The 24,557-nt window shown below is 42.5% G+C and overlaps 1 protein-coding gene across 2 annotated transcripts; it reads left to right on the forward strand.

Moving 5' to 3' along the window:
- Positions 1 to 1,282: 1,282 nt before the first annotated feature.
- rgl3b (ral guanine nucleotide dissociation stimulator-like 3b) lies at positions 1,283 to 14,375 on the forward strand. Of its 2 annotated transcripts, none has more exons than XM_076753316.1 (17): positions 1,283 to 1,627; positions 4,191 to 4,477; positions 5,259 to 5,303; positions 5,427 to 5,626; positions 5,772 to 5,929; positions 6,019 to 6,267; positions 6,461 to 6,564; positions 6,956 to 7,040; positions 8,653 to 8,724; positions 9,349 to 9,435; positions 9,810 to 9,842; positions 10,241 to 10,362; positions 10,834 to 10,923; positions 11,140 to 11,269; positions 11,756 to 12,082; positions 12,295 to 12,409; positions 12,509 to 14,375. In XM_076753316.1, the coding sequence occupies exons 1-17, from the start codon at positions 1,604 to 1,606 to the stop codon at positions 12,646 to 12,648; spliced, it is 2,268 nt and encodes a 755-aa protein (XP_076609431.1). In that variant the 5' UTR covers positions 1,283 to 1,603; the 3' UTR covers positions 12,649 to 14,375. The 2 variants fall into 2 exon arrangements, with proteins under 2 accessions (XP_076609431.1, XP_076609432.1); XM_076753317.1 differs by having other exon boundaries at positions 5,775 to 5,929.
- The last annotated feature ends 10,182 nt before the right edge of the window (positions 14,376 to 24,557 follow it).

Below are 24,557 nucleotides of genomic sequence, written 5' to 3' on the forward strand. Positions count from 1 at the left end.
GCAGGATTTTAGGGCTTAATGTTGTGACAACCAGTTTGGAAGCCGATCATGGTCCAGCATGCAGTTCACAAATACTGAGAATGAACTTTTCAGTGAAGCAGGAGAAACCTTGTATCTTGTACACTGGTGGAAGTGGTATTAAGATAATACACTTCAGTAAAAATAGCAATACTGAACAAGGAAAATACTCCAGTATTTACTTAAAGCATCAAAAATAAGAATTCACTCTGTCAGTATTATATTATTGGATCATTATTATTGGTGGTTTTAACATTTAAGCAAACTTTATTGTTCTGAGGTGGAGCCAATTTTAACTGCTTTGTATAGTTTTGGGTATAATCTGTAACAATGTAAGACATTTTACAAAGTCATTGTTTTGTATGTAAATCTTGAAATTCTGACATTTCATTTTAACTGTATGTGGTTTTGCTCTTTCTGAGAACTGTATTGGTATAATGTATTGGTGAAGATGAGACTCCATGGAGTCATTGTGCTTGGCTAAGAAATAATCCTTTACACAACCCCCCAGAAAATCCACAACCTGTTGTTTTTACTTGTTTTGTACAGATTAAACAGACGAGGTGTATCGTGTTAATTAGTGAACATTTGAGGTACTTTGGACTGGTCCCTAGCCCCAGTTTGGGCCTCTCATGCGTAAGCATACGCTTCATTCAAGTCACAGACACGACTCTCAGTTTCTCTTAAAGATAATTAACCTGCCATGTTAGGTCGCTTCAAAACACGAATCCTCAAAGACTACACGATCAGATCTCTGCCCGTGTTTTCATGCTCTGTCCAGCCACATGGTTAGAAGAGTTTGTGGATTGTGGAAAGATCAGAATAAGTGTGTTTCACTGTTTCTGAAATGCAGTATGTGATATGTCTCTGTGTTTTGACCTCAGGGCCACCATAGTTTTACAAACACAGCAGGTTAATTATCTTTTAGAGAAACCAATGGTCACCTCTGTGACCCCGATGCATGCCCATACATGAATGACATGAACCGCAGCTAGCTGTTTCCCCCCACTTCCAGTCTTTGTGCTAAGCTATGCTAACAGCATACAGCTTCATATACACCCTACAGAGTGGATCAGTGATCTGCACTTGGCAGGAAATGGAATAATTGTATTTCCCATTGCTTTAAAATGTCACTGACATACTGTACTGACACCCCCTCCACACACACACATACACACACAATCACACTCACAGACACACCTCCTGTCACTCCTGCAGCAGGGAGTCGCCTCCCACTATAAAGCCCGGTGAGTTTCAGGGAGGAGACCTGTCGGCGGGCCCCGCTGCTCTCTGCGGAGGAAACGGCTCAGATCTGGTCCGCTTCGCCCCGGCATAGACCGTCACATGGGAACAGCCCTCCACTCTTCTATGCAGGCGTGAAATGTAGCCCGTACTTTGCAGAGAAAGCCGTCTTTCTAATTGTAATACAGGCGCGTGCATGTAGTCCCGAACAAGGTAATTTTAAAAAAACGCCTTTATTAAGTGAAGATGCAGCCTTAAACGCACCGCCACACAAGGTGGAAGTTGATTTTCAGTCCAGCAGTTCCTGTCAAGATGGAAAACACTCCTTAGGCGACCGGACGAGATGGGAAAATGGGAGTTGACAATGGTAAGAAACGTTTGATGTGATCCCAGAATAAAGTGATCCATACATGAACTCAGCTGAGCAGTCTTTGTTTATAATGCATGTTATTTCCATGGAGCCACTCAGAGCTGGTCAGGGATCTGTAATGTCACTGTTCTCATTAGTATGTGAAGTGATCTCTGGGTCTCCAAGTCCCTCTTCATATGCAAATACCTCCTTTTATAATCTCTGTCGATTACATGTATCCCACAGTAAATCTGTCCCCAGTGTGTCTCAGGGGACCTGCAGTCCACAGGCTGCTCCAGCTGTGTGTGCCTCTCATGTATCAACAGCTGACTCACAGAGCAAGTTTTTCTGAAGCAATAATTACCTGGAGATGTTTGGAAAGCCACAGGGTCTTTTGGAAAGAGCAGCTTGAGAAACATCTTAAAAGATGTAAATGCAAAAGATTCTATAACCGTGTTGACTTCCCCGCGTTAAACTCTGTCCCTTAGGACACATGAGTCCTCTGGCTGCTCCTTGATCTGCTATTCCCTTCATATTAAAGGCTCCACCAAGGAGAAGCCTTCATTTTTCTACTTCTGATTCAAATTTGACTTGTAGTGCTTAGTACCACCATCGCTGACACAAACAGTAGGACACAATGCACAGTTTACCATCTGTGGAGCCAACAAGAGATCCTAGTTTCTATGAGGGACAAAAGGCTTTGTGTGTGATACTGGACGGCACTCGCTAACGTTTGTCTTTTACATAAAGACATTTAAATAATCATTTACATAAGAGGATGAGTCCTCCTATGTAGATAATTCAATTTAAATACATATTATGAGCACAGGCAGTGTGTCGTGATGTTTGCAGTGTTCCCATTTTGTCCAAACAGGATTTTGATATAAAGCTAGAAGCTCACAAATACTTTTTTTTTTTAAGATAAGCAGAAGATGTTTAAGGATTAACAAAGTGATTACACACCTGAACATCTATTTGCTTTCATTCCAGGGCCTCTGTGTAGATTTGTGAAGCTTTTGAGTACAAACCAGATGGATCAGACTGAAGTCATGCATGACATGTTGTTGACGTTTGGTCTTATGATGAACCACATTTAAAGGATCTCTCTGCTGACTTTACACATAAAGTTTGGTTGACTTGTTCAGGGCAGTACTGCTCATCCCGTGAAAACCCCTGTATGTCTCATGTCTTCTGTCGCTCTGGAGGACCTTTCTAAAGTCTGACAAAATAACCCTGATGATGTTGCGGTGATGTCATCGGGGTTTCCTCGGTTCAGGCTTTGAGATTCTGAAAAACTGTTTTTTAAACTGGGCCGTGAAGTTTGAAAGATATGGGCTTTTCCAGGCAGGGAGAGTGTAAGGACAGATGCTGTTCAGCTGCATTATGGGACATGTAGGATTGAGCACATTTGGACTCAAAGTCAGGGAGTCTCAGCCTCAGTAGATTTTGACTGCTTTTTTTTTAGTGTGTCTCTCACAAGATTTCTAACTTTGGGTGTTCCTTTAATGGAGCTCAAAGAGGGCATGTGAAGAGGTGTCTTCAGGTTTGAGTGCATGTTATGGAGAGGTAGATATGAAGGGTATACAGAGTGTGTGTCTGAGGACGAAGCTGAATTTTATTTTGATTATGGAAAGGTGAACAAAAAAAACAAAAATGGGGAAAAAAAGGAGAAACCATTCCAGTTTTGTTACAACGATTACTGTTGTCTTGTTATTACTTCAGATAAAGCAGAAAGCCTGAACAAGACGCTCACCATTCAGATTCAAACCCTGCTCTCTGTATGTTGTGTCAAGTGTTGTCTCACTCTAAACACTGAGCTCGCTGAAGTCAAACAAAGTCTGACCTCTTGTCTGAATATGTAATGAAAAGCCCGTATGTCTGAAGTGACAGCCTGCAGGCGTCCAGGGCTCTTTCTTTAGTGGTCATCAGAGGATTAGTGACGGCGATTGAAACTGGGAGCTCGCTGACATTTCGGCATTGTTTTGCATTTGTTTTGGTATTTTGCTTTGATGTACTATTGGATGTGCTAACCTTTTGATAAGCCCGTATTTGTCCGTAAACACTCATGTGAACCTGCAACACTCTGGGAAATTTCAGGTTGCCGTGCAGCGGGAAATTTGTGGAATTGAAGACTAAGCACTGTCTAACGGCAGCATGTAAAGTGGATCATCTGATAATTATCATCAGTACACGCTAATCTGTTTGTACAGTCACGTCACTGTGGGCTTGGAATGATGGTTATGAGTATAAGCAAACAATATGTTGTTGTTGTGGTTCACATGGGATCAGTGTGTGTGTCTCAGTGGTGTTGTGTCACTTGTTTGTGTGTGTGTGTGTGTGTGTGTGTGTGTGTGTGTGTGTGAGTTCAGCTGGCTGTTTGGCCATAGAGGCTGCTATTTTTACCTCCTCACTGCCCAGTCTGACCCTAATGTTGTTACCAGTAACATACTAGATATGTATTTGTGTATGTGACCCGTACCTGTATATTTTCGACACACAGGACATTGGATGGTTGCCACGCCCTCAGAGTGAGTGTTGGTGTAAACCTTAAACATTTTTTTCCCACCTCTACCATCCCCAGAATCCAGTGCAGGAGTGGGGCGAGGAGTTCGAGGACGGTGCAGTTTATGGGGTCACTCTGCGCCGGGAGCCCGTCCCTTCCTCCAACCCCAGTGAGACGAGTCCGTGCTGTGCGTTTGTCCAGTATCGAACGTGCAAGGTGCGCCGTCTGAAGGCCGCCACCTTGGACCTGCTTGTGAATCACCTCCTTGACCCTGGCTGCCAGGAGCAGGACTACGGCAGGATCTTCCTCTCCACCTACAGAACCTTCACCAGCTCCTCAAAGCTCACAGAGCTGCTCTTCCAGAGGTACAGTCACCCTTTGTCCCTCTGTATGCCTGCTTTGGTTTTTTTCTTAAGTGAATAATTTTACATTTTGGGACATTTTGCTTTCTTGCTGAGAGTGAGCTGAAAGATTGACATCACTCTCATATCTGCAGAGTAAATATGAAGCTGTTTCCCAGTTTCATGCTAAGCTAACTGACTGCTGCCGGTAGCTTCATACTTAGCATACAGGCCTGAGAGGTGTCAATCACAAATGTTGAATTACTCCTTTAATGGTGAACTGAATGACACTCCTGATTTCAGTTTCCCCTCATTCATATTCAAATTCACATTCGCACTCACTCTGCTTCAGTTTCTGGCTGCTTTGGGTTTCTCTTTCTTTTTCAGCCACTGCAACTGCTAACATTTTAGCATTTAGTCTTTTTTTGGTTGTCTTCCCCTGATCAGAAAGTACACGAGGCTCCTTTTTGAACATGAACCTCCACCCCCTTTGTGCTTGATTGTAGGAAAACAACACGTTGTTGCACATGCAAAGTCACCCTGATACATCACGACCTTTTTATACATTGTTTCCCTGACAAAGCAACCATCTCCTACCAGCTTTGATGTAATAATAAGTACCTAGCAGGTGCTCATTATCTTGAGGTTTTCAACAACAACAATTATCCACTGAGCAGTTTTAGACTGTGGTTGGCATGAATCAAGGCCTCATTTAGCATAGCTGCAGTGCCGAAGCAAATAATAATTTGGAAACGTACAAAAACTAGCCTGAAAAGTACGTGGCTAAGTCTGTTCTCTCCTATAGGGACAACGCTGACTCAGATCTGGACAACAGTGAATGCTTCCACAGGTAGGTGGATGACTTTTGAGCATCGTTTCAGTGTGCTTGAACCCTGATGTGGTTCATTTCCAGTGTGTCACTCTGGGTCTTTTAAATAGTTAAACTATAATGATTCTTCCACTGCCTCCTCAGCCCTCTGTTGACCTTTGTCCAGACATGGTTGGATGAATACAGTGAGGACTTCAGAGATCCTCCCCTGCACGCGGCACTCAGGCTGCTGTTGGATCACCTGAGGATCAGCTCTGCAGTTCACCAGGACATGCGCAGCCAGCCCAACTTCTGCTCGTTGGCTTCACAGGCTGAGGCGCTGCTCAAGAGGTTACAGAAAGAAGGTGACCTTCCATCGCGTAACATAATAGACAGTGATAAGACCTGTTCCCGTGTGCCATACCATCATGGCAGCTGTCAGCAATGTGAAAATCCTCCTGTGTAAAGCCATGCTCACATTTGCTTGATTCCTGCTCTGTGCTTTCTCAGAAGCTGAGACAAATGTCAGTCCTGCCCAGGCAGACCTGGAGCAGGATGAGGAGGGTTCTGGTGATGAGGATTCAGGATGTGATAACTCTCTGGATCAAGGTGGCATCATGGATTTCTCCGCCGCAGCCATTGCCGAACAGCTCACCCGAATGGACTCTGTACGTGGGAGGACATATTTCATTTCACAAATTTCTGTTGTTTTACATCGCTGATTAAGGGCTGACGATTGGTTTCCATGGTGTTTCAGGCTCTATTTGTCAAGGTGGTGCCTTACCAGTGTCTGGGCTGTGTGTGGTCGCAAAGAGACAAGAAGGAAAACATGTCTCCCACCATCCGAGCCACCATCACACAGTTCAACGCCATTACCAACCAGGTCATCATGTCCCTGCTGTGCCTGCCGACGGACGCCACCTCCAGTCCCACTTCCTCCCGCCGGCCTCCCACTACACCAGCTCAACGGGCCCGCATCATAGAGATGTGGATCAGAGTAGCACAGGTCAGTCAAAAACTGATTGAGGATTAAGTTCATCCAAGTTTGTCTGTCAGTGTATGCCAGTGTTAAAATGAGAACACATGTACGTATGCTGGTATTGGAGAAGACTTCATAAGAGCTTCGTCATCATCAGCAACACAAGGCATGGTTACTGGAATGAGGTGAATCCACTGAATGCAAGCTGTTTCTTCTGCAGGACTGTCGTCGGTTGAAGAACTTCTCCTCTCTCAAGGCGATCCTGTCGGCCCTTCAGTCCAATGCAGTTTACAGGCTGAGGAAGACCTGGGCTGCCGTCAGCAGGTAGAGTTGGGTTATAGCCAAAGGCCACAACTTTTGTCTGTCTCTATGGTTATGTTTATATTGTGTTCTACATAATTGTCCTTTAATGAGGACGTTGAACCTTTTACTGGGTGCAATTCTATGTCAGTGACAGAGCAAATCAGCAAATGTCTAGTTTTCAGATGACCCATATTCAATGTCAGGTCATAAACTGCGGTAAGTCATTACAATGTCAAGGATAACTGAAGCATAACTTCATGCTGTTCACTTTATGCCATAAAAATCTGGTCATGGGCCAAGTAGTGAAATGTGAAATATTAACACCATTTGTTGTGTAAAATAGTTAATTATTAAAGTGTTTTGGACTAAATGTCTGCGTGTTCACTGCATATTGTCTGTGCTCTTTGTGCAGGGACAGCATGGCCATGTTTGATAACCTCTGGGAAACCTTTCCTGATGAGAACTGTGTTCTGACCAACAGAGAGCTCCTGGTGGAGGTGAGGAGAAAACTGCTCGTTTTGCAAAAAAACAAAACCCAAAACCCAGCTAGATTAACTTCAGCGTTTACAGTGTTGACCTGGACATGCATCGGCCACTGGAACCTATACTCTTCCAGAAGTGGGCCAAAAGTGAACCATATTAATCTAATTGTTCTCAAAATATTCATCTGTGTTCCACATGAGCACACTTTGACTTTCGTAATATCTGTTTACCATTTTTGTCATCACATTTGCACTTGCAAATAGTAGAGCCTGTCTCTCTACATAATGCCACTTAGCTACTAAGCTAAAACCACTTAGCTATCATACTAATGTCAGCAGTCTATCTACAAGTGCGGTAATGTTACTTCACAAGCTATAAAGTAGAGTTATTGCATTAATACTGTAGCAGATACTCATCACATGGGTGTAAATTACATGGAAAACAGCTATCAATTATGTAATATTATTGTTTTTCTGAGGTGAAAAGTCTAGATAATATAATACTTGAATTAAAAGTAAAACCGTTTGGCTGCGTAAATATATATATGTAATTTATATATAAATTCCCATACCTGTGCATCTAAGGGTTAATGTTTACCAATGCAAACAACCACTGCAGATGTTACATACAGTCCCTGCAGTCAGTTTAAGATGGGGGGGGGGGGGGGGGGGGGGGGGGGTGCCTGCAGTGATCTGAATACTGGAATTACAGGTCGGTCTTTTAATACAGAAAATGTGACCATAACCACAACAGGATATGGACTGTAGATCAAGAACATAGCACAAACAGTCTTTCGCATATTACAAACATGTTTGCGAACGCTTGTCCTTTGAAGCACTCAGAGTACATGAAGTTCTCTTTTTAATCATTAAAACAATTCATTTTTTTTTTAGTTAATATTTACAGAAATGTTTAACAGAGTGTTTAATGGGAAACTAGAGGCCTCAGCCACGTTACGCTCCCTTTCTCTTCTCTGCTGTCTCCTTTAGGCGAGTGCGTCAGAGGTGGCTTGTGTCTAGTTACAGTGAAAGGACTCCAGAGTCAATAGATCACAGACAGATCAAAACTGCCGAGCAACTTGAACCTGTCTTTGCCGCTTCACAATAACACTCAAAGAGATTCTTCTCTGGGAAATCATTTCACATGTCTGGCTGGCTGTTGTTCTCCTCCTTTTCACTTCTCGCTGTCGTAGTGCTCAGGTGTGGTCTTTCCCAAAGGAAGCTTTTATCTCCGTAAACACGGTTAATCCTACATTCACTTAAAGCCTAATCGCCGTTTTTTCCAACAACATTGCATACAAAGACTTCAGAGGAAAGGCTTGGATGTGGCCTCCCTCCCTTTCAAGAGATAATTATTAAACAGGATATCCAAGTTAATGTGTAATAAATCTTATTCTTGTGTGAAAGAATTGGTTTCATAAGCCAGTTTACAGTTGGCTCACATCGTTGTGTGTGCGTGTGCACAATTGAGCATTTATACATGTGAACACACGTGCATGCGGAAGAAAAAAAACAATCATGTCAGGTTATTTTTGATTTGAATCGCTTATGTTTGACAATGGGCCAGTGCACTGTATGTGCATATAACCTTCAACTGACTGGAGCTCTGTATGACCTACTTCGACAGGACGGAGGCCAAGCAACTGTGGATGACATCTCTCCAAAGATATCCAAGCGGTGTCCGATCCCCAGACAGATGGTAAGTCACACCTCAGCATGAGAAAAGAGAGATGTTTTGAAGACGTGAGATGAAGCCCAGTGCCCCATATATCCCAGAGGTTGAGTGCGACCCTCCTTTTCTGCTGCATTAAATGTACCGTTTCACTGCAGGAATGTTGCAAAATGTGATCGTTTTTCATGTGATACTGTCTTAGACTCTTGTTGCCTGAGGCAGGGTTTAGTTTCAGCTTTTCAAAAAAGACACATGCAAAATCTCTCCTATATTATACAACTCCAAAAGCCCCGAGAGAGCTGATTTACCTCAGCGTGGGTGGAGTATTTCTGTCATGGCAGATACCCAAACCTATCTTTGGCCTTGCTCGGTGCTGAGTGAGTTTCAAATGGCCTCTGATCACCAGGATTATAGGACAGTAATAATAGACTAGACCAGGGTCTTTATGAGTCATATGCACATTCTCCTGGGCTGTAACATGAACCCACAGTGCTGCTAACTGGGACTCGCCTTGTGTGAATGTCGTCCAGTCTCAAGCAATAAAAAAACGTTAATAACTGTATTTAAAAGACACAAATAATGAGATACAGCGAGGAAAAGAAACTGCTGCTGTAACCCTAACAGGCAGTGTGCTTACATGTGTCTCTGCAGAGTACCTCCAGTGGAGTGGTTCCTTACCTGGGCACCTATCTGACCGTCCTCACCATGCTGGACACTGCTCTGCCAGACACTGTGGAGGTACATAATGTAGCTCCTGACTCTGACACTGTTAACATTCAATGTTAAGTAGATACTGTACAGTAAAATATGTTCTTTCATACCTTATAGGAATTAAAAGTCTACTCTATTTCACTCTGCTCATCTAAGGTTAATATTTATATTAGACCAATATAGTGCATTCATTTCCAATTTAGCAATGGTAGAATGTAAACAACTCTATTTACTCAAGTACTGTAGTAAAGTCCATGTATCATTCTTTCTATCCTGCTTATGAATAGTTTTTTTGGTCATTCCTTGATCTAACTGATATATGAGTGATACATGCAATAAATAGAATATATATAAATAATATATATAAAAAGTACTGTAGTAATCGTGTACTCTTTTGACAGGGTGGACTCATAAACTTTGAGAAGAGGAGGAGGGTAAGTTGTTCCTCTTTGTGCCATTTTTTTATGTAGTCCCCTTTATTTCTTCTTTTTTTTCCCCACAGTGGTCAAACATAAAGTACAAAGGTGTCCCCGTAACGTTCTGTCAGCGCAGTACATGCTTGTGGTTGGGTGTGTATGGTGTATTTGCATTGTCAAAGTAAATGGAGACACTGGTTTTTTAGTACATGACATACTGAAAGCTTGAAGACCTTTGGTGATCCCTTTTGAACATTTGCTCATTTCTTTAAGGACCATTTTACAGCAGCTTTGTAACTGTTTGAAATACCATTTTGTTGTACCCTGTTGCTCCAGGCAGGTTATGCAACCACACAGATGTCAGGACATCGTCTTCTTCTCTCTGTTCATTCAGCGACATTTCTCTCTCCCTACAGGAGTTTGAGGTTCTGTCGCAGATCCGTGTGCTGCAGGCGTCCTGCTCCCAGTACAACCTGCCTCATCACCCCAGAATCGCTGCGTGGCTGCAGGGACACAAGCTGCTCACTGACCAGGAGAGGTGAGCTAAAGAGACACATAACATCACACAATAAACCTGTCACAAGCAGAGGGAAGTCTGCTGGGAGTTCAATAAAAGTTTAGTTACGTAATCTAAAATGTGCCTTGTAAAATCTGCCCTGTAATTCTTCTTCTGTCATTAAACAATTCATTCCCCGTGTAGACCGTGTAGACCACTAGTGTGCACGATAATTCATCAAAATGTCCCGCCATACTGAGTAATGGCACCTGAGACGTGGCTGTAACCCTGTCACTGTCTGAGCGAAAGAAATAAGAAATAACAGTTATTTCTGCTGACAAACATTCAAAACCAAGAAAATGGAGTATTTCCAATACACTTCACACTCCTGGATACACCCTTTAGGCAGAAGTTGCTCTGCCCTCACTGTAGACTGACAGATCAGTACCAAGAGCACAGTTTCAGAGGATTTCAGTTCTCATTTCTGTTCTTTTTTTTTCTTTTCTTTTGCAGCTATGAGCTGTCAAGGCAGCTGGAGCCTCCAGTGGATTTGTGTTCGCCAACCCCCTGGAGCCACCGCACACTCACAAAAAAACTCTCCTCGTGAGTATCACGCTGTGGTCTCATTTGAATATTCAAATACACACAGCACATGCACATTTTACTGTGCACACAGACTTCAACAGTGAAGGTCACGCAGTCACTGTTGACAGTACCTGTTAATAGTATCTGTTGAATGAATTCATATAAACCAGCATTATTATCAACATGAAATTGGCTTTTCTTTTATTCAAGCTCAAGTTTAATGTCTGTCTTCAGTCTCCTGACGGTGAGCGATGGATCTAAAAAACTCCCTGCTGACCAGATCAGCGTGACATCTTCTGGATCCAGTGGATCTGAGATGGAGGATCTCTCCTCCCCAAACTCAGCCTGTTCCATCAGACTGCAGGTGAACAGCTGTTTGCGTGTGTGCGTGTCTCTGCCTCATGTCTCATAGGCTTGTTTTCTGTCTATCGTTTGTCCTCGGTTGTGCTAACACTGGCGTCTTTGTCGTGCTGTGCCGTCATTGAATGGGCCTCTGTGTTCAGCACAGCATCCACTATTTTCACTCCACAAACAATCCTCCTGTTTTAAGCAGTCAAACAAACCCCTGAAGCATTTCTAATGCGCAGTAAAATACACCAACTTGCTTTTAAAACTTGGAAACTTATATAATCTCCCTTCACAAAAGATCCTCTTGAAAGGCCATCGAAACTAGCACGAGCCCTCAACAAGTGGAATCTCAGTTGAGTGGGTCCTCAGCTGAGCTGGAGTAGCTCTCACTGCTGCTCAATAGCTTTGTCGATCTCTGCAGAACAATCCATTCTGAGACAGAACAAACACAATATTTCCAGCGGCACTCATCAGTATTCTCTCTGTCTCATCTTCCCGGCAGTCCTTTCACAGCTCTTGCAACAATGTGTCTGAGGCCTTCTCCTCCTCCTCGTCCTCCTCTAACTCATCCTCCCCACGCTCCTCCGCGGCTTCCTCTCCAGACTCCGCCACTCCTTCCGGCTCCTCCTCTGACTGCCGGACGGATCTCTGCTCTCCGGCCACGTCCTGCGGCGGGGCTCGGCCGAAGCCCACCCTGGCCTCCCACCACAAACGCTCCGTGTCCATGACCTCCCTGCCGGTGTACAACCGTCAGGTGGCCGACTCCTGTATCGTCAGGGTGAGCGTGGACCTGGGACACAACAACGGCAACATGTACAAAAGCATCCTGGTGAGTTTATCCTCAAGCATCAGAGCTTCACCTCTTGGCGTTGTGGCGAGCACAGAGAAACTTTCCTCTACATCCGTCATTCTGCACAGTGAAGCTCAAATATCCAAGTGAAATAACAACAAGCAAATCAAATTTTTAAGTGGAGGGAACTTTAATATAAGGATCTTCATTAAAGTGTATTTTATAGCATTTATAATTTTTGTCTTTCCTAGTTGACCAGCCAGGACAAAACTGCACAGGTGATTCAAAGGGCATTGGAGAAGCATCACCTTGAGAACATGAACTGGCAGGACTTCACCCTGACGCAGGTCATCTCCCAGGACAGAGGTCAGAATAGAGTGACTCAACCATCAGAAGAATTGCTGAAATAGTGCTGAAAGAAAACGCAAACCTCTCTGATGATGCATGTTGTTTCTCTGGTTTCAGAGTTGCTCATACCAGACAAGGCCAACGTCTTCTATGCCATGTCTACAACGGCGAACTTTGACTTTGTTTTGCGCCAATTCCCCAAAGGCCAGAAGAAACCACTGAGAGCCACATCGAGTCTCGGACGATACACAAAGTAGCACCTCCGGTCTATGAATTCTGCTCCTGCAAGTGAACTGAGCTCAAGGGACGTTCCTTTATTTTTAATAGTTGTTTTGTAAGAAAAGTATGTTCCCCTGAGATAGTTCATCCTTGGATGTCAAACAGGTAAAAATGTGATGTTTTTATAGTAAGTGGTAAGATGATGCAAAAGCACTTTATGAAGAAGAATGCTCACCTCAACAGACACTGGTGGAACTTAAAAAACACTGGCATCACACATGCTTTTATTTCCTACTGGAATAAACTTAGTATGAGTCCTAAAAGGGCAAACATTAAAACGGCCCTTGAAACTGCCATTGTTTTAAGTGCATGGATGCATGTGCAAAGACTGTACTGACTGATTTTAACTCTGACACTGCGGCTACATCTCACCTCCAATAACTGTATGGGTGAGACACACTCTCCCCCAGAGAGCAATGCACGCCAACATCAGTCACCTATTCATATGTGAACACTGAGAAATGGAGCGGCCATTTCCCCGCACAGCTGGGTGCCATTAATAACGTGTGTTGAAAAGGGAATGGGGGTCAGATGCGGCGTGAGAGGCATGTAGCCTGTAATGAGTTCCTGGGGCCACTCGAGATGATATCGCCTGGTGCGCTTATGTGTTGCTGTGCCAGTGCCATCTGACGAGTGGGCGAGGATGATCGCACCAGGGATCACAGTGTTCCCGGGGAGTTTCAGCGTGGCTCCTCCGTCATTGCTGTGATACTCATCGTGTGTGACCGGCTGCCCGGACTGGAAGGATGGCATTCCTGAGATTGGGTAACCATGGCGGCAGCAGAGACTTTGATGGACGGGACACGATGTTCACATGGAAATGGCCACTGTATTTAGATGAGATGACAATATGGGTGAACTGAGGTGTGGGCTTTCAGTGTTTGTGCTTTGAGTAAGTTTGACTTGCCGGGTTTAGATTTTTTCTAATGTTTTGTATTTATTTTCACTACTGTGGTTCACTTTGATCCCACTGTTGATTGCACCTTCATTTGATTAACACAATGTGACGACTCACTCGGTGGCTTTAAGTTGTCTCTTGACTGGTAGGAACATAATTTTTCACAATCAAATCAAAGTTTATTTTGATTCGTGAGGTTGTGACTTTAAGATGTCTTATTTTCTGATAAATGATGAGAATATTTAAAATGTTAATGGAAGTTGTTTTTTTTTTTTTAAGAACTGTATTTAACAGATTCAGACTTGTGAAGCCTGGATGTCATTGGTGCTTAAACGGCTTGATTTAAAGCCTAATGAGGAGTTCGGTTGACGTCAAGATTTGAGTGAGATGGGAGATAATAATCACATTTTCTTACAGAGCTCCACAGAGGATTTGCAAAGAGGAAGAGTTGCACAATGAACAGACACACTTTGTAAAATCACAAGTTTTATCACTCAGAAGTCTCCTCTGTGTATCTGGGAGTCAAGAACCTTGCTCAAGGGCACAGATAGCTGCTGAGGGAGGCAGCAGACAACTCATTGACCTCCTCTGCCTACACTGTCCCAGCAGATCTGGGCTTTTTTATGATATTAAACACTTTCTCTAAAGCTTACATCTCCTCACACTCTGCGTATCCTCTCTCCTGGCAGTTGAGACCTAAATGGATGGTATTCCTGGGTTTATACTGTAAATATTACTGCTTTTTGTTCACTCTTGTGATTTATGAAGAGAATGTCACAGTTGTAAAACAAAGCAAATTAAACAGTTAAAAAAAAAAAAATCCATGAATTGATGTGCATTTCTACATTGTATTGATTACACTGTCAACTGGTTTCTATTCAGCCAAATGTGGTCAGTCATGGGTAAAGTGTTTCCTCTATGAATTGTTATAAAGTTTCTTATTTTTCACAGCTAAAAAAACTCAAGTTAATGGTAATAATTAAACTTGGCATTATTATGTCTGTTTGTGGGCTTTTTTTCTTCTCCATTCCCTGTTTATGTTGACTCATTGTCACATGTGGAGTGTTTTTTTTTTTTTTTTTTTCAAATGGAACAGCCCTGAAAATACCCCAGCCAAATCAATTTATTCTGCTATTATGTAAGAGAATACGCATGTGGTGCAATATTTCACTAAATGTAGTCCATGTGTTCTTTTGTTTATTGAACCTCAAAAATAATACAGTCAAGGCAACACACGTGTGACAGATTGCTAAATGGGAATTACAAGGATATTCTGTAGAGTGTTGAAGTGAACTTTCTCAACTTAGATCCAACATTTGTATGAAGGCAGCCAAACTTTTTTTTTTCTCCCCAGTCTGCAAAGACATTTCCTTGAAGGGTTGAGTCTGTTTTGGGAGTGAATATATCCTTTTATGTGTCTGCTTTTATTTACCAAACACTCTTAAATATCCTAAGGGTAACTCCGGGAAGTCCTTTTAACTTTTCCACCAACTTTATTTCTCTTTTTGAACTGAACAACAGAGAAAAGCTGCTCCCAGAGGAAACGCTTCCGTCACACTGCATGAAACCTTTCATTTCCCGGATTTGATTTCCTGCTTCGCATGACGTCACTGACCCCTACAGTCCCACGCGCGTGGTACAGCCAACGGTCTCACTGCTGCGTCAAAGTTATTCTGTCATGGTTTGACACACCTAAATACACCAGTGCCGACATTTATGTCGAATTACTTTGACCTCGTTGAAAAAATGTCGCTACAACGTGTCAGTACCGACCCAGTGATATCCTCGAGCCAACGGCGGAGCAGGACACTGCTTATGAAAGGTAACACAAAGTGCTAACTGCTGCTAACTAGCTAAGCTAAAACAAAGGGGGTGAGGTCGCATCACTTCACCTCGTGTTCAGGAACCCCTTGACAGTAAAAGTCGTGGAAATGTTGTCACTAGATGGCACCAGACAACTGTATGTTCAGCCACTGAGGGGCTCATTCAAACGTAAGCTGTATTGACACCGAGCCGCCGCGGGGGGGCAGTAGCCTCCTGGCAGCGCTAACGTTAGCTTACTCTGCAAGAGCCTTTGGTTCCTTCATACATCTGGCAGCAAAGTGTTGTTGTGAGGTATTTTTGGGCATCATTTGCTCATTCCTGCAAACCTGAATTTGACTTTAGCTTTTAATGGAGGTGTATTGTATAACCCCACTTCTACATATGAAAGCATAATAACTTCTCCATGGGACGAGTTCAGCAGCTGCTTAGTTGCTCACCTGATGAGATGATCAGTGCAGCAGACTCTGTCTTCTGTTGAGTGTTGCCGGCCCATTTCCCCACTCAGTGCACTTGGCTGCAGTAGATGCACACTCAGCAGAGGGATGCAGGTTTGGATTCATTAGATAAGGACTTGCCTCATGATGTGAGAGAGGGGGGGATGCACAGGTCAGCAGTTCTAGAGGAGAAACAGGACACTGCCCCTCATCTCATACTTTCTCATGTATTATGTATGCCTGTGACGTCCGGCCATGAGCTTGGCTGTGTGTGTGAGCAGCATGTAGCCACGGAAGTACACACTGTATCAATACGGCCCTGCGCCCTGAGAGATCAAACCTGGTATTGGAGTAGCGCCCTGGTGGCCAGATGAGACATTCAAGGTCTTATCTGGATTTGTCCAGGAAATGTGTGTAACAGGTCTGTAATGAGGATTGATGAGCCATGGAGTTTGCATGTCAATAAAATCGATGATCTTCACCTTTGTTGACCCCAAGAGTGTTTTGAGAAAGCCAAAGATGTTTCAGTTCATGCCTGCTTGTATTCATTTAAAATGAGGTGTGTAACTTGTGGTTGAGTCACAATTCCACTCAGTCTGGCCTGTGTGTGGCCTCTTTCTTCATAAATATTATATTAAGATCTTCATATGGTCATAAAATGTTGTCATCAGTTTGCCTTGTCTAAATTTAAAGGCTCAGTGTATTCCCCTTAGCTTTTTACATGCAGCTGTAACATCCAAGTTGTGATGACATCAGATCCTGTGTATTGCGTAAGGAGGAAGTGTAGTATATACATAACTCGAATGTGCATTTCCTGAAGAAATGCGTGTGAGAGCTCGAAGCTCTTCGCTGCAGCTGCCGCTCCCAGCTGCTGCCAGCTGCAAGCTGCTGCTACAGCAGCCATCTTTCAACACTTTTAGTGTCACTGACCGGTGAAATTGTATTGAATGCTTCTGCAGCATCTGTACAACTTTGCTGAATTTGGTGCCGTGCTTAAATATGTCAAACACATGTTTATGGAGAACTTTTTAACAAGTTTCACTTTGTTAAAGTCAACAAAATTGTAGAAATATCATGTTTCAATGTAATGTTACAAGCTTGTGCAGTGTGGCTGTATGTACAACAGTCCTAAACTTGGTTCCAATCCAATTTAGCATTATGACCTAACCAGTTACAGACGAACAGTAAGTGATGCCCAAAAAACGGAATGTTTTGTTTGAGCTCAAAAAGTGTTGCTGGCCAAAGAATCTAAAATGGCGAAAGAACTTCATCAACATAAATGGACGTGGTCTGTGCCAGTCAAATCATCATCCAAGGAACAAACAAATATCATTTTGCTACACCTCAGAGTTACAGTTATTATCCAAAATGTAATAAGTGAGCACATGGTGGTGCTAGTGGCACCATGTTGTCATATGTTGAGCATTTCCACGTGAGGTGTCTGTCCATGAAGTATGAATACTTTGGCACTTGTAGCTGTTGAGATTTCAACCTTCAAACATTCCTCTCATAGACTTCCAATATAAATTTTAACACTTTAAAAAAATTATATAAAATCACTGAAACATGTTAGCATGAAGAAAAGTAACCCATACATTTCCTGAAGATCTTTGTTTCAACTACAAACGCAGCTGCGTGAGGATGCTCTTGTTGTGTAGGTAGTAGCTTTTCTAGCTCATGATCCTTCATATTTACTCACGCCAAGATGAGGTTGAGCATGTCAAAGGAGAAGAATTGTCCATACCTTTTCTAAACACGCCTGTTGTTTTGTTATAGTTGCTTCTCACACAGCTGACGACAGACAGCTGCACCCCTGCCTCACCTGTTTGGCTCGGCCCCTGTGGAAGAGAAAGGCATTCATCTGTTTGTACAGCCCAGAACCAGAGGAAAGGAGGTATGTGTGCACGTGTGTGATGGTACATGTGTGTAACATATCAGTGAGCAGCCTCTAGCAGTAGTATATGTAGATGTTACACATGTGCCAGTGGCTGTATAGGACTGTAACAGACCAGCTTGAAGCTCCGTTTGAATGTGCAGCTCTACACATGGTTGACAAACCTTGTTTCCCATTTTCAGAAGAGGAGACCCTCACCCTCCCACACACACATACAGAAAAAAATTCACACCATGTATACAAACACTGAATCACCATGAGTGACAGTAGTGCCTGTTTGCACTCATGCACCCTTAGATATTCTTGGCAGGGTGCAGATTGGTTGTGCCATATGTGTGCACGCTCATACATATGCATGAAGGGCTAAATATGACTCCCCACTCCGATGCAGACATTTATGCGTTTGCATGAATATTTAAACTCACATACAGATGTTTTGCCACCCATGTGAGTTATGCATTACTTTCCATCTTCACCTCTGAAATGAATGTAGGGTGTTGATCATGTTCGTCAACCTTCTTCTTGCCAAGATTAGTGTTCTCCACAACTCCCTTGTCATGTACTGAAAACTCATGTATGGAGTTGGTACAGTTATATTTTACTAATTTGAGAAAAATGTAATCACTCGATTCATAAATGTATGTCACTAATGATGTGCTGCTGCTTCTCTCTCCATGCTTTGGTGACTCTTTTGAATGCCAAGCTTCACTCATCCTTATACTGAGAAGAAGGCTTTCAATAGTGTAAACCATGATGATCTTAGATTCAAGTGATTGAAATCTGGTGTTGATGGGAAATTTTACAAGGCTCTGAGAGCTCTGTATCAAGCCCCAGTTGGGTGTGTGCTAATGTATATGCTAATTAAGCACTATTTGGTGTGAAACAAGGGTATGGCTTTCCCCTACACTGTTTGCACTCTATATAAATGATTTAATAGTTGAAACTGAGCCAGCAGGTATTGAGATCAGACTTTTTAAAATTACAGTTGGTACCTTTCTTTATACAGATGTCGTTTCCTGGCAAAAACTGAACAGGCGGAGTTATTATCCATATTTGGTTTACATTATATGTTTAGGAACAAGTAGCCTTGTGGTGTTCATGACTTTAAGTCTCTGCTACTGGAATACTTTGTGCCCATGGGACCTGGGCACATTTAGGCGTATGATACTAATAAGAGTAGTATTCACTCCCATATTGCATACAACTGTATATAGCTGCTCTTAGGTAAAACCCACATTGGTGATTTTTGAGTCAGTGTTATGACATATGGGCAAAAGAATCTGCAGTCAATGAGAACATTTCCGTCCGTGTCATACTTCCTTATTAGTAATCATTATTTCATTTTTGTGCAGAAGTACGTGATTATTCAGTCAGCCAAGCTTTTGTCCCGAATTATACCAGTTGTCAGCACCAGAGTCCGGTGTCTTCCATATTCTGGCCAATCAGGATAGATTTCAATGCGCTTCCTGCCATTATTTTGCTCAGTCACTTGCAGGAGAGGATAATGTCTTTCCCGTACTTTCCTGGCTTCTCTGGTTAGTGTGCATGTTTGTGTTGATAAGTGTTTTTGCAAGTGTGTCTCATGTTTATTGTATATGTCTGTGTGTGCTTGTCTATTTTTAGACAGTTGGTGCACTTGCACACATTACCTTTGTGGATGGGTTTGTGTGTATGTGAATGGAGATGTGTGGAGCGCCAGCCTCCTCCAGTATGAGTCATGCAGTGACGTGAACCGCTCAAGTCACTCACACGCTTGGCCCAAGCACATGGCGCTCAGACAACACACTCCCTGCCTTCACGTGCTGCCCTTCACCCTTCCTCTCTGTCTCTCCCACTCTTTTTTTCACTCTCTTACCAGGAATCCACCCTTTTCGTCAGCTCTGCCTGTTGATTCACAGACAATGGCAACCATTATTATTCCCTGTTATAAGTACCTGTCCTTAACCTAGTTTCTCTTGAAAAACAAGCTGGACACATAACATAACTCATAACATAACAGAACTTTTTTAACCAGATTTCCCTTTATGCAGTTTTATTATTTCCACTTCCTGTCCAGATGAAGTATGGCTAATCCTGCTGTTGGAGCATTTTCATTGCCTCTGTTGCAACTTATGGCAGAGACTTGCTGGAGCTAAATGCAAACATGCCCTAACTGCTCATGCTGTAGCTGCTATTAATAAGGAGTGGTCTGCGCAGGAGTTGCTTAAGAGCTGAGATGACTTTGGCCATGAATTCCACTGGGTTTTTTTAGAAGTGGGTGGGCTTCTTAGAAAATCGTGTTGAGTGAGAGTCATATTTGAGCCTCTCACCCAGCTCATCTTTATGACATTAGTATCATAGCTACTGAGTTCCCGATTGATGAGACTGTAACAAAGAACTGCTTTCTAACATTAATTTGCTCATGGCCACGGCTGGAGGTAACTCCAGCAGTGAAGTGTTTGAACTGTACTGTTAATTGTCATCGCTGGCATTATGAGAGGGTCTGAAAAACATGGTGTTACAGTTTCAGTGACCCACAAATCCTAGCTTACCCTGTCCTCACTTGCAGAAATCTTCTGGTCTGCAGCCTGTGTGTTTACCTCTGCTTTAGTCTCTTTTCTATTAGCCTGCCTCTCTGAGCTCTGTAACTCCAGTTGCGTCAATCATAGTAAGACACAGGGCAACCTTGAACTACGACGTGAAACCCTGAGAATTGAGGTTATTTTCTAAAGAAATGTCTCAATCTTTGTAGGGCTGTACAATTAGCATTTTTATTTGTGCTAGATACTTGTAATCACACTTTGAGATTTGTCACCTCCTCCTCAACCATCTCACTTCCAGTAAACCTGTTGAATGTTAACTACTCGCACATTATGCTGCTTTGGCAGTCGACTTGGTGTGTTAACAATCATGGAGCTTACGGTGGCACACTTAAACACAGCGTGTAAGCAGTGAAACAGGAAACACAAACAACAGCTGATACTGTAAATCCTCTCTGTTCCAATTTGCTCCCATACCCACCTGCTAACCCGACCACCTCATCCCATGCCCTTGTGTGTGTCTGTGTGTGTGTGTCTGTACTTTACGTAACCGCCCGCCTTGGCCCCAGTAAAGGTGTTACTGTAACACGTTGCTTGCAGACTGCATGTGAGCAACCACTCACATGGGGCCCGCTGTTCCCTCCCTCCTCCCTCCAGGTGTTTGGATTAGAGGAGGAAGGACTGAGTGGCGGGGAGGAGCAGGGAGGCCCTTAATGTAAACTGACTCCTCTGCTGTCCCTGTGTACACTTACAGCCCACTTCTGCCTTCTTACTACTGTCTTTCTCTCAGTCTGTCTCAGTCTGTCTCAAGGCTCTTTGACTTTTATGAGCAGTTTTTTGCTAGACTGTAGTGACTTAATTTCTTCTGCTTGTGTTTTCTTGTTGTTTTTTTACTGTCGGTGCGCACTCAAGTGTGCTCCAGGTTTTCCTGACAACCAGTGAGACCCAGTGCTGCTAAATGCAGCATTGTGTAAGCATCTCCATAGGCAGCTAACAGCATTTTTTTCCCCAATCATGACATAAACATCTTCTCATATGAAGCCAAAGCACCTCTTTAATCTTTGATACAAGTTAAGTAATTGTTGGGGTGTGTTTCTCTTCACAACATATCAAGGCAGTGTGCTCTCGGTTAAGGATGATGAAAGAATTTGCCAGCTGACTCTACAAGTTACTCAAGTTTCAGACAGACATCCTTAACAGTGATCATAGATTGGTTCCACCTTCTTATAGGGGTTTGTAATGACAGAATATATTATGGTCATTAATGGTAAATAAATAATGTACTGAAGCTTTGTAGATCAAATGTAAGAAATTGTTAAGAATAAATTTTGGTTGTGAAAAATCACTTTAATCAGTGTTTGCCCTTTCTATTTGTTAATAATGGAGTAGTAAATGTTAGCAATCCATTAAATTTAGGGTTACAAATGTCCATTATTTTCAGAATCAATTAGTCTACCGATTATTTCCTTGATTTCAAAGTAACGTCTACAGATGTTTTATTTTAGCAAACCAGCAGTTTAAAAACCAGAGAAATTCAGTTTATTACTACAGGAGACTAAGAAACCCAGATTACTTTCACATTGTACAAGATGGAAGCTGTGAATTTTTGCCATTAATGCTTGAAAAACAACTTGAACCAATAATTGCTTATCAAAATTGTTGCAGATTAATGCTCTGTCGATTGGCTAATCATTTAAACAGCTAATCGTTCTAGCTCTAATAAATTTTTAATAAGTTGTTAATAACTGGATTTTGGTCCAAATTCTCTTCAGCACTTTTCCATAAGTTGAGTGATCATATTGTCCAATTAGCCAAATAGATACTTCACAACCCTGCAATTCAAAGGTTGTTCTTATTAACGTTTATAACTGAACCATAAAACTTTATTTATTGACATTGATAACACTTTTAAATGCTTTATAAAAGGTGCCCTCTTAGATCATCCAAACCATTTATATAAAAGATGAATATGACAAAAGACTAAAGACATTTGTGAGAAAGGCTTCAGAAGGATGTTAGGTACTTTGGTAACAAAGCAATGGAATTCACACAATTCTCAATTTTCCTAACATTTATTTTGATCCTCTCAGCCATATTTGCCATCACTGTAGTGTTCAAAAAGCATGCTTTTAAAGCAGCTATCATAGATATTTTTGAATTTACAATGGACCACTACTGTGAAAGGGGTCGCTCATAGTGACAAACCCACAGAGGAATAACCCAGACTCTGCACTATGAGTTTATTGCTTCTTTGTGTTTGTTGTTTTGATTTTATGGCTTTCAGCTTTACTATTGTGGTTCTCGTTCGTTCTCACAGCTCTCATCAGTGTTTTCAGCCGCAGCAGGCAGCTGTTTACAGTGAGAACTGAAAAAACTCTAAAAACCCACTGTACTCTACCAACTCAAACTGAAGACAGACAAAGTTAGCAACTAACTGCTGAACAGAGTGGAGCATTTAGTAGCTACAGAGCCAAATCTTTCCATCAAGTAGTGGTGGAGACCAAAAATAGAGCTAAAAGAGAGTCATCACGTAGTGAACACAAACATGACTCCAAATGAATGGTAATGTTGCTCCACAAATAAACAATTGTTTGCTGACACATTCACCATATCAAATTAAAGGGTGATGAGCTGTTAGTGTGTTTACAACTTGTTTCTGCTGCCACCAACTGGTCAAAAATCTCCTAAAAATAATAATACACCAATGTAAACCAAAAAACTTCCTCATTGCAACTTTTAGCATTTTACTGGCATAACCAGAGAAGCTGTAATTGGACACTTCCTGTATATGCTTGTCAGCACTCACCACACTTTGGAAGGGTTGTTTATGAGGTTATTGCACCAGGAAGCCCCCCTCCTTCTCTGTTGTTGTCTCTCAGTTCAGTTCGTCCTTTGGCACTCTATAAAAGAAACAGGAAGTAGTCCTTTTGTCCACTGACCGTTCACACTAATTCAGCATTGAGTGCTACAGGTGTAAACTTACTGGCCTTACTTAGTGTGCTGTCGAGCACATGTTCTCTGTGTGTATATGTATGTGTTCATTCTCAAATACACATAGGTACACACTTGGATCTCTGTGTGCATTGCTCACAGGTACGTTTGTGGCTTTATGGGGACAAACCGGAGAGCAGGAACATGAATCCCTGCTGTTCTCCTTACGGTCACTTGAACCAGGACGACTCTAGACAGATGGTTGGGCCTGTTGACACTAATCCACTGTATGAGGTAATGGAGTCAGCCTGTGTTTGTGCACTCCTTCCCTGCCACTCCTGACTTACTGACTGACCTACTTAGCCAACAACTCACGTGGCATGAAATCAAGCCCACGCATATTTGTTTTTTTTTTTCCCAGAGGTTTAAGGGACCGTAAGATGCAGTGTGTGAGTTAGTAGTAGTACTGTCAGTATAGTATAGTAGTTTGTTCAATTTGTTAAGACCATGAATTGATTATTGATATTAAATTCTTGAAGTATGTGCTTTCTTCTTGGATTTGTGTTTGCAGGTGTGTGTGTTTGTGTGTGTGCACGTGCATGTGTGTGTATGGATTCATTGGTACAATGATTCATTTATTCATAATTAATGAAACTAAAGCAGGAGGAAAATCTTACCAATACAAATTCTGACTTATTTTGCTTCTGATTTCTTCAAAACCAGTTTAAAACATAAAAAATCCTGTATGTAATAATGATGTTTTAAATGTTGTCACCTGTTGACATGAAGATAATGCAGTGGTAACTATTCATTTAATCCATGTTGCCCATCCTCAATACCCTAATATACTGGTATTAGTAACAATTGGTGTAGGTACCTAGTTACCACTACTCATAAGTAATGCTGAGGAAGTGAAACTAAGAGTAAAACAGGCAGGACTATAGCAAGGCCATTGTAATAACTGGCAGTAATGGCTCCATATAAAGGTCGGATGTGTGTGCTCCTTAGCTAAGGACACTGTGAATGACTTTAAAGCCAAAACGAGTAGGATTTGTTGCAGTATGGAAACACAGAATTCAAAGGTTGTCCCTCATCCCTGGCTCAAAGACACCAGGAGTGTACGCCCTCTGACTGCGGTTGCCAGAACTCAGCAGAGTGTACCAGCTGCAGCCCTCACACTATGCCCGCTGTTATTGGCTGGGGGCTACACACCCACTGCCCAAAGGTGACACCCAGAAATGCCTCAAATACAGCAAAGTGTCACCAGTTTCAGTGCCCAGTGGTGCTTTGAGCTAAATGCTTGTATCAGAATGCTAACATGCTCACAGTGATAATGGTAACATGCTGATGCTTACCACATTCATTGTCTACCATGTGCACTATCTTC

This window comes from Chaetodon auriga, chromosome 16, assembly GCF_051107435.1.
Source record: "Chaetodon auriga isolate fChaAug3 chromosome 16, fChaAug3.hap1, whole genome shotgun sequence".
Lineage (NCBI taxonomy): Eukaryota > Metazoa > Chordata > Actinopteri > Chaetodontiformes > Chaetodontidae > Chaetodon > Chaetodon auriga.

Bases quoted from the DNA above. Each gene is read 5' to 3' on its own strand.
- rgl3b (XM_076753316.1), top strand. From the start codon at position 1,604: ATGGGAAAATGGGAGTTGACAATG. The intron at 5,930-6,018 runs GTACGTGGGAGG...ATGGTGTTTCAG, and splicing joins AGCTCACCCGAATGGACTCT to GCTCTATTTGTCAAGGTGGT. The intron at 10,924-11,139 runs GTGAGTATCACG...GTCTGTCTTCAG, and splicing joins CTCACAAAAAAACTCTCCTC to TCTCCTGACGGTGAGCGATG.